We start from the raw sequence: 10,942 nt of genomic DNA, 5'->3' as shown, positions 1-10,942 counted from the left end.
TTTTTAATATTACCGATATGTCATCGAAAAGAAAACGTGTATTATCATTAAAAGACAAATTAAAGTATTTGTTTCGATTATCCGGATTTTTCCTTATCCGGACTACCTTCATCCCCAATTAGTCCGGATAATCGAGGTTCTACTGTATTTATTTTTAATATTACCGATATGTCATCGAAAAGAAAACGTGTATTATCATTAAAAGACAAATTAAAGTATTTGTTTCGATTATCCGGATTTTTCCTTATCCGGACTACCTTCATCCCCAATTAGTCCGGATAATCGAGGTTCTACTGTAATTATATACTCACAGCTAGGAACTGGCTTAATTTTTGGTCCTTCTTCTGCCTGCTTTTTAAGTTTTCTAATGCAACAGATTGGTTCCGACAAAATTTGGCAGCAGCAGTCATTAAATTTTCTCCTGATTCACCATCAAGCTGTGAAATAATATTTACAAATTTAAAATCTTACATTAACAATAGTAAATTCAGTTTTATAATTAAAAGGAAATGATAAAAATAAAATAAGTAAAGATAAGTAAGGAATTTTGTGGATAGTTTAACTAGATAATTTTAAGCTTCTGAAATTTTTAGAAATTATTCATTTACCAACAGATGTTAATTTAGAATATAATAACAAAACTAAGTTAACATAATTATTCCATTATCATAATTTCTGATTATTAAACATCTTTTGAAATAACAACTAATCAATCAGATATATTTGCATTATCTATTTAGAGCAAAAATAGAAAAAAATTTAATTAAAAACTGAATCATAATAGTTATAGATTCAAAATCTTTGTCTATTATCATAAAGTTTCTTGTCTAAGAAAATATCATACATACAGGTAACACCCATATAACTTGGCACTTCTATAGCACGGATTCACTCTAACACGGTTCGAGAATTGGGAACATCCTCCATATAACACGGTGGTTTTATAGTACAGGTTCACTCTAACACAGTTTGGGAATTGGGTAAAACCCTCATACAACATGAAATGTAATAAAGGGTGTGTTCTTTTATACTTCCGCGTAACTCTGCGTGAGAATTCTAATTGTTTTCGTGGCTACTTTGAATGCTCTTTCAACAATAATCCATTTAATGGTTAAATTTTACAATTGGGACCCTTCTTTTGCCTCTAAAAGCTCATTTTAGAATTATAGATTCCTCCATCACAATAATATCGATAGTGAAGGTGCCGCCATCTTTCTTTCACTGTTGTTCCTAAATGCCTACAAACAGCAGTGCACTCCCGTTGCAGAGCGACCGCTATTAACAAACACATCCAAAAACTATTACCAGTTGATGATGCTCATGCTGAGATCATCATATAGGATGAACAATCCTCTGGTAAAATATTTACTTAAATAATAAATATTTTACCTATGAAAAAAATAAATAATAAATCCGATTTAAATAAGGATTTAACAGCATGTTTTTAAATTTTGGAACCTAACCCCCCTTTTCGCACTAGCTCTTTGTTTCGTATAATATGGATTCGCATAACACAGCAATTTTTTGGAACGTAACTCCCGTTATATGGGGGTAACCCCTGTATAACACGGGAGTTAATAAATACTCTCATTTTGCAGTTATTGCTATTAATTTCAACAACATTCAATCATCAACAAATAAAATATATAGTAATGCTAACAAATACAGGTGAACATTCTTAAATAGTCTGTATAATATCAATAATATACAAAAATAATAAATTAGAATTATTCATTTGGGTATATAACTGATGCAACATATTATTTATCATCACCTATTTAGTGCTAAGACAAATTGTTAAAAATTTAATTTTTGTACTTAACAGATGATGAAAATAACCTCATTAAAAAAATGTGATATGAGTAAGCAAATTTTAAGAGTTAGGAACTAAGGTTGCTTCAAATATTGAAATATTGCTGATTATTTAAGTTTCAACATAAGCATATACAGTTTCATTCATTCAATACAAATGATAAAATTTATTTAATGGCCTGAGTATGTAATATTAAGTAATATGTAATGATAATAAATATATAATTATCAAAGAAATTTAACAGGAAAAATAACAAAATTAATTTATATCATACCATATTTAGCATCATTTCTCCCACATCACCAATAATTGGTTCTTCTCGTCTTTTGGCTTTCATTTTATTATTAAATCCACTATGAATTTCTAGCATTTCTTCCAAATTAGGAAATAAGAGTTGTAGTAAGTCAGGAGGAAGTAACTGTTCTTGCTGCAGTGGACGGTAAAAGAGTCGATCAAGAATTTTCAAATTTCTTACATGGGTTCTTTCAGTGTGAAAAAGTTCTGTAAAATATTTTAATATTAAATATTAATATCACATTAATATGTAATATATTAGTAATAATGATATCTACCATTTATAACATCTTGTCGTTTTTTTTCTTTAGGTTTCATTAAACGTATTACATCCCAGTCAATATTATCTTGCCAATTTGGAGGATCTACATCAGCTTCCAAATCAGAATCATTATACTGATCAAGTGAGATAGTTGTAGGAATATGTGGTTGAATAATCCCTGATGTTGGACCTGACCCTGGGAGGGCATCTGCTGGTGTACTTGTTGGTGTTCTATGAACCATTTCTATAGAATTACATGGGCTATCTAGACTTCTGGAAAAATTATGCAAAGTTATTTATGCAATTTCTTTTTTATGAACAAAATGAAATAATTAAGAAAAAAAAATATTTTTTGAATATCATAATTATAATTGACTAATGCCTTAAACAACTTTTTAAGGAGTAATTTCACTTAAATATATTTATAGGCTTCTAATTTGTTCAAACATTAATTTATACATTAATACACAATAATTGTTGATGATAAACAAATGTCTATTTGAATATGCTAATGTTGAATGCAGGCCTACATATACTTTTGATTCATTAAAGTATATAAATTCTCAAAACTAAATAAAAACACTTACAATTAATTGGAGAATTTCACATTAAATATTTTCAAAGCTTTTAAACTTCATCCTCAAATATATCTAATTCAAATAAAACTAAATAGTTTTATAACATCAAAAAAAAAAAAAAACACTAATAAAACCAAACTCCAGTAAAATGCATAAAAAAATTTAATGCATGTACAAACATTTTCAATAGCTTTAAGCTATAATATTCAGGTTAAGAAAATTGTGTTCAAAAATGGATCAGAAACTTTTATGTTGATTTTAAATGATGAAAAGATGTCTTCTGATTGGATGTTAAGATAGTGATGTAGAAAATTATAAAAGGATTTCAAAATAAAGATCTCCAAGCTTGATGGAGAGTATTAGTGTCTTTGTAATTAATGATCCCATTTTTCTTATAAGCTTTATATAGCTCCAATATTGCAAGGTGATTGAGAGAGAAAAATTCTTTGGTTGAATGTATAAGTTGATCTCATGGACATGCACTTGGATTTGATGCTGACTGGACAGGAGACCGAAAGCAGTGGTACTGTAAAGTATTTACCTTTTAGCAGAGAGGGAACAAAAGAAGTGCAACCTTGTCAATTGGACCCACGTGCGGTTGGGCAATATACCACTTGTAAGGTGTCGAGGAGGGAGAGAAGGGCAAGAGACTGGTACATGGTAGTCTCAGACATTTGGGAAGCCTGCTGAGCATAGAGAGAATATTCTTCTCTAGTAACTATCTCAGGGACAGGTAAGTGTGGAGACTGGGCAGACCGTGCAGTTGAGCCAAGTCCACAAGCTTACCGAGGCCTCCCCAAAGTTTAATAGTTTTCAGAAGCCAATCTAGTTTGCAAGGCACCACACTTTGTTATCCTGTGTATACTATGTTTTCAAACTTGTACACACTATGTATAGAATTTGTAAATAAACTGTAAATATTGTATAACTTGAGTGTGGAGGCGTGCTTTCCATCGAACCTGGATACATTCGGAAACCAACTCAATGAGACGGAGTTTGAGAAAGAATTTCACTAAGATCTTCACTGGTACTGTGTCTTTTATTTATGGAAGTTAGGTGTTCCTTTAATTGTTGGCCTAGTAAATGGGCAACAACAGCATCAATATACTCCAATCATTGGTTGACCAACAATTAGAATGTATGGTGCCACTTTATTGATAAGGACTACTGTCTATAAAAGTCATATGCATACAGAGCTAGCAAAATATGTTATAAAAGACAAATATACTTCTCCTTGGAAGAAAACTGCATTATTAAAGAGCAGGGACACATTTTAATAAAATTTATCACCAACCAAAACAAAGTTTCATTTGGGAAACACTACTGATAAGATAACATGATCCCATTAATCAGCCTATATTTAATCCATCAGAATATTGGTTATTAATCATATACAATTTAGTCCATTAAAATTTTTATGTTATTTAAAATTTTCACACTACCTTTAGTCATGTATTGCTTAAAAAATATGCTTGGTAATTTGTGAAATTAATTTTGCTTGACACACAAATTTTGAATTGATTTGATACTAAATAATTATCTTCTATGTTCTAAAATTGAGTTCCTAATGAAGATATTCTGTAAATGTTGAAAATGTTCAAATTATTTTATTAAAACTGTTTTTCATAAATATAATATTAATAAACTGACTAACCATCTTAAATAGTTATTATTAAATCAATTCAATTCAATTCAATTCAGTGACCTCACTTATATGCTTCTCATTTAAACAACTCTCTTAGTTATGAGACATTTTTCACTGCTCCTGTCTGAAGCATAGGTGAGATAATGTTTAAAATCTCTGATTTGAATGACTCTCAGTTCTAAATCTCTACAAATGTTTCAGACTAATATATTTTTTCCCTCACTTTATTGTTGTGATTGTCAATCACAAGAACAGAGTGGGGTCACTTTGCAATATAGTAAGACCCTGCTTAACACAGGGATGCATTCCTAGATGACAAAACACTAAACGAAACAGCGTTAAATGAGGTCATTTTAACATAGAGTAAATAGGGATAGAGGAACACGCAATCGAAAATAAAAAAATTTTACTTTATTTNAAAACAAGGATTTATTTAGATGATAACATAACTAACATAAATACATGGAGCTTATCTCGAGTGGACAGTGGAGGGAAACGCGCCGAGAGAGAGTGTACATTAATGGGTATCATACCTCTACGATTTCGGATCGGACGGTCGGACGTTTTCTAACCGGATCGGACAAGTTGTCTTGAGGAACGGACGGCGGCGATGAGGATCGGCACGGGGTTTCCCCGATCATGAACGGTGATGACGGACCGTGTTCACCGACAGCGACGACTGACCGACCCCCTTTCTTGTCGTCTCCCCTCTTTTATCCCTCTTGTCACGTTACTGGGGTTTCACCAATCAGCGATTTTTAGGATAAGTTCCTCATGAATCATTTTTCGGTTTCCCGAGAGATAGGAAACGGCTCCGTGGGAAGGAAATGTGTATATCCTTTTTGTAAAATTTCGAAAAATGAAGTTTTTCTTTGTTCAACTTTAATAAAGATATTTAATTTAATTTGAGCTTCTTAATTTTATTTTATTTTATTCGGTCCGACCCTCACATTCTGTAGTTATACCTGTTACCTCCTTTCAGCTTGTTATGTATAAAATTGCCATGCTTTTTGCTTTGATCCAATGGGCCTATCTATACATAACCTTTCAATAGCAGATTTCATTTGAATTACAACAGGTTGTCTCTGCTGCTTTTGATACTGGCTACACATGCTAAGTTTAGGTTTCTCAGCTGTAGGGGTTCAGAGATCTTCATTCCTCATTTCTAGTATGGATGTTAAGAAGAAAAGGGAATTTGTGGGCAAATCTATTCCTTATTTAGTTTATCTTTCTTTATCTCTAGTGAGCCTTTAATTTGTATAATTATATCATCCCTATTAGGCCCAGCAAAGTTTCTGCAAGTTGTTTTGTAATGACATGATCCTTATAGGTTACCAGAAAAGTTAGGGGTTTATGTAATACTACATAAAGATATTGCACTACCAGTATATGGGTCCACAGCCAGAATGTCAGCATGCCATCTTAATGAACATAGAAGGAATGTAATGCAGAGTAGGCAGGGTCATTCTGACTTCAATATTTGAGCTGGTGTGGACCAAGATGCAGCTTTTTCATCAATATACCAATCAGTGTTTATTGTATACATGGGAGATAATATTTATTAACAGAAAATATCCTTACAATTGTCCCACTGTAGATATCTATAATACTGAATGTCTCTCTACAGTATATATTGCTTAGTTCAGGGCTTCTTAAACTATGGGTCGCGACCCCATTTGGGGTCGCTTAGCGAAATCTTGGGGTCGCGAGATTTTAATGCAAAATATGAAAAATAATTCGTGAGAGTTTGAAAATGGCATGCTTCGTGTCATAGGTTTCGTGAGTTGCACTTTGTGTCATTTCTGGTGCAGCGAGACAACGATTCAACAACACTGTAGTGTGAACTAGTATAGTGTTGTCACTTTTCAGTGTATTCAGTTGTCTCTGTTCCATTGTAACACAAGAATGAACTGTGGTAGTACATAATTATTGTTTTTGCAAATTTGTATATATTTATTTTATATTTTTTGGGTCGCAACAAAAATCACAATCATAAATGGGGTCGTAAATAAAAAAAGTTTAAGAAGCCCTGGCTTAGTTGATCCTTATTATATTGTGATGTGGTTTACTGCATTATAGTGTAACAAGTATATTTTCTGGTACATCTTGAGTAATGTTTAAATTATTGCATATTGTATAAATGCATACTTAATTTAAATTTTGTTTAAATTTTTTATTATTTTATTAACTTACAGTGTATTTATATCTAAGTGTTCTATTCTGATCCATTTGATTTGTATATAAATCTAAGAATTCTATTTCTGTTTTTTCTCAAACCATTTGACTTTTGTAAAGTATCTTTCAATGTTTGTATTTTATGAAATGGCAAGGATTCCAATGACAGATCCGAAGAAACTGCATAACTAAACTAGAACAAACATTTAAAGAATGGCATTTGCTAAAAAAAAACAAAGGGTGACAATCTGTAACAGAGCAAACAAATGAGGCTGAATTTGTTAGTAAACTAGATGAACTTTTTGACATTTCTCATCTTAGAGTAGTCAAAATGATAAAAATTACAGAGTATCACGAGTTCTTGTTAGCTCAGCATGAGAAAGAATGTAAAGGGTCAATGGTAGTTGTAGACGCAAAATTAACAGCGAAGAAGAAACGACCAGCACAAAGACAGGACAGATGCTTAACAGAAAATGTAGAATGGTAGACTTGAAGAGAAGTGGTGAAGAAATAGCAGAACTAATATCCTCAAGCAGCAGCACAGATACTGAAGATGATGCATGCTGTAAAGGAGACAGAGTAACTAGTGAGAGAGCAGTTGGAGGCAGATTATCCTGACAGCAAGAAAGAGACACCTCTGCCTCTACCAAAATAAACTGATAAAGTTACATTGAACGTACTACTGAGAATTTCAAATTTCATGAATTGTGACATTTAAAAATTTTTTCGTTGCATTTTGGTTTGTAATCCATCAAGTTTTTGAATATTGTAGAGTCTACATGACTATTTAATTTGTCTGTAATTGTTCAAAAAAGTGAAACAAGTCTGGTTTACCAAAACAGGTCTTGTATGTTTTCATTTGTCATAAATTACTCTTTTTATAAACTTTGTGGTCATTGAGATACCTCTAAATATTAATATATCAAGTTCAAATTACTTCTGTAGTAATATGAGACCAGTTGAAATAGTTCTGGAGGGTAGGACCACAAAAAATTAAGCAATTTATTCTTTCCCTATTTTAAGCCCCACCCTATTCTGCACAGTGCTTTTTGCTTTCAGATCAAGATTAAGAATATAACTGTCAAATAATCAGTATGTTTCTTAAAAAACTTATCTTCTTTATATTTTTTGGCTAAATTTAATTTTTACTTTTACTTTACATGTACAATTACTTTACATTCTGTATAATAATTGAACCTGTCACTTTGATTTTATAAATCAATATTGAAAAGTAAAATATAGAAGCTCCCCTACTTATGAACTTTCAAACTTATGAACAATTTGACCGTACATCTAAAACTTAAATTTCATGTATTCTTGCTGGTCATGAGATGTATGTTAAACACAGTCTTTAACCAGTAATAAATAATAAATATGGAATTATTTCTATCATATATAGTCATTTTTTTTTGTTTTCGCACAAATTATGATGTTCCATTGCCACTCATGAGATGGCATCAAAGTTGGTAACATTGAAGTAACAGTGTTTTTCTCTGTTGTTTGCAAGTTTTATAAACTTTTCTGATTCTTTCTTTCTTTCTCTCTTGGGTTTAACTGGAGATGTCTTATGATTAATGCTTCAGAAATGTGTCCAAACGTAATAGTAAATTTAGTAGTGAAGATAAGTGTACTGTTCAATTACTGTGGAAACTAAACCTGTCCTTATAAAAATAAGCACATTAGGTAAAAAAAAATCTGTGTTTGAAATACCCCTATTAAGCAGTAGCGAGTGGATAAATGAGCTTAATATGTTCTACTAAGTTTGTTTGTTTGTTTTGTAATTAAATTATGGCAACACAACACTTGGGTGATGCCTTCAGAGATCTTTTTAAGGATAACTGGACCTTATTTAGGCATTACAGACGTGGAGAAAACCCAAGAAACTTTACGTGGCTAGCCCCTCCTGGTGAGGCACAAACCCATGACCAAACTCCCAGTGTTCAGGAAATGAAATCACTTGGCCACTGGTGGGCCATGTTCTACTAAGTACATTGAAGAATCAAACACTAGCAATACATAGTTATTCTGTGTACAAATGAACTTTCTAGGTTATTTTTGACTTATGACCGCACCTCGGGAACCTAACCTGATCGTAAGTAGAGGAGTACCTGTATATAATAGAAAACTTTACATATTTTTATAATTAATTAATTAAAACAATTATGATTGATTGTTAGTTATTCTTGAAAACATCAAATAAAAATCTTGAATTCTCATCATTCATAAGCACAACAGCAGCAACAATAAATAAAAAATGTTTAGGATGACCAAGACAAAACCTTTCTCACTTGCTTCTAGCCATTTATACATAAGTACGAACGTTTTCGGCCTTCTTAATAGGCCTTTAACCTCCTATCGTGATAGGCAAGCCTGTCACAGTCTCTAGTGCATCTTCTTTACTTAACACGTTTATTTTCCAATTTTATTTCCCAACTTTAGCAATTATCCCATCATGAACTATTTGCACACCTCTCTTTTTTACCAAAATAAAAAATTTAACGCCCTCATTATTGTCTAAACCATAGATATCATCTTACCAGTGACATCATCAACGATGATGTCACTGGTAAGATGATATCTATGTAAACATTGACACTTTTTTAATTTCTACCAACTGATGCTCTAACAGACCTGAAGAAGGCCTATTAAGAAGGCTGAAAACGTTCGTACTTGTATATAAACGGCTAGAAGCAAGTGAGAAAGGTTTTGTCTTGGTCATCTTAAAATAAATGAGATCTTAAAATCTTAAAATGTTTAGCAGTACAAGCAGAGATATAGTCAGAAAACCAAAAACTATTTTCATATTTACCTCTAATATAAAAAATATTATTGATATATTAAATATATATTTATATATATGCAATGTTGAAACAAACACATTGATCAGTGTCAGTTTCTAATATACATATAGCATAGTATATATTTCTTATGTTTATGATATTGATTTTTAAATAATATGTTCATATATTTTCTTAATTTTAATTTATAATAAAAAAGAACTTTATTATATATGGATGGTTTCTCTGATGTTAATATTTAAACATAACATAATAAAAATTTAACAACAACAACAACAATAATAATAATAATAATAATAATTCAGCAACATTTAAAACTGTGTGGGGGTACCATCTGTTATGATATTTTATTATTAAAAACTTTTTATATTTTTAATTATTATAAAATGGCAAAACACTTAATTTTGAGGCTAGGGATGAGTTTTATAAAAAAACTGTAAATGCTAATAACAAGTAAAATCATCAGTAAGTCCAATTCTACCCGAGATGTGACATACAAACCCCTTTATCTCCTCACTCCCTTGACCTTTAACCACTAAAGTTTAATAGCATCAATCCCTAATACACAAACCTCCGTGCTAAATTTCAGAAATTTATGACAAAATGCACAGGCATAATTAAGCTTCAACAAAGATGAACAAAATCGTGCCTCCCACAGAAAAACCCGATTTATTTTTTTGCATTTGTTGTTTCAAGGTTCAAAGTCAAAAAATGTAAAATTCTTGAGAGATTATTTTTGACCAATTGCCATACTTTCCTCTGTTATATATAAGAGAGATGGGGAAGTAATTACTGATATTAATTATTAACATTCAAAAATAAATGATCAACAAATTTATATTTATTAAATTATAATTAAAAATTTACAGAATCTTACTTTAAAAACGTTTGGATTAAAAAACTATATTCCATTTGAAATTTTTTCAATACAGTAGAACCTCGATTATCCGGACCTCTATTATCCGGATTTTCGATTATCCGGATTGTTCAAAATAAACAAAAATTTTACGAATTTGCTGATTTGCACTTGGCGAATTACGATACTGTTTATGTACGTGATGGAATGCATAACTTTTTTTGTTTCAACAACGTCTCACCCAGCACAGTGGTCGTAAACTCTTAAATATATTTTGCGTCGTAATAAATATATAATTTGACATACGTATTTATAAATAATTTATATTCAAATTATATTATTTCTATGACCAAGGGCGGCGTATGAGCAACGTGGGCCACCGCCTATGCCTCGCGGTTCGAAGGGCCTCGCGCCTCGAAGGTTTATGCATTACTTAAAAGCCGCGAACGCGACGAAAAAATTTTACTCGTCATAAAACGATAAATAGTTTGTCAAATTTTTATTCATAAAAATGCAGTTTC

The 10,942-nt window shown here is 31.4% G+C and overlaps 1 protein-coding gene across 1 annotated transcript in view; it reads right to left on the bottom strand.

Annotated features, from left to right (window-relative positions):
* Positions 1-299: 299 nt before the first annotated feature.
* LOC111633738 (rho guanine nucleotide exchange factor 11-like) overlaps positions 300-10,942 on the bottom strand; it is a 158,979-nt gene continuing 148,336 nt past the window's right edge. The window contains exons 24-26 of the mRNA XM_023378347.1: positions 2,386-2,648; positions 2,088-2,314; positions 300-437 (exon numbers count right to left, since the gene is read on the bottom strand). Coding sequence (XP_023234115.1) covers positions 300-437; positions 2,088-2,314; positions 2,386-2,648 — 628 coding nt within the window. The remainder of the gene's footprint in view (positions 438-2,087; positions 2,315-2,385; positions 2,649-10,942) is intronic.

This window comes from Centruroides sculpturatus, unplaced genomic scaffold, assembly GCF_000671375.1.
Source record: "Centruroides sculpturatus isolate CEXI.00-Female unplaced genomic scaffold, Cexi_2.0 scaffold796, whole genome shotgun sequence".
Lineage (NCBI taxonomy): Eukaryota > Metazoa > Arthropoda > Arachnida > Scorpiones > Buthidae > Centruroides > Centruroides sculpturatus.
The sequence above is the reverse complement of the archived record's forward strand: the minus strand, read 5'-3'. Positions and strand labels throughout refer to the sequence as shown.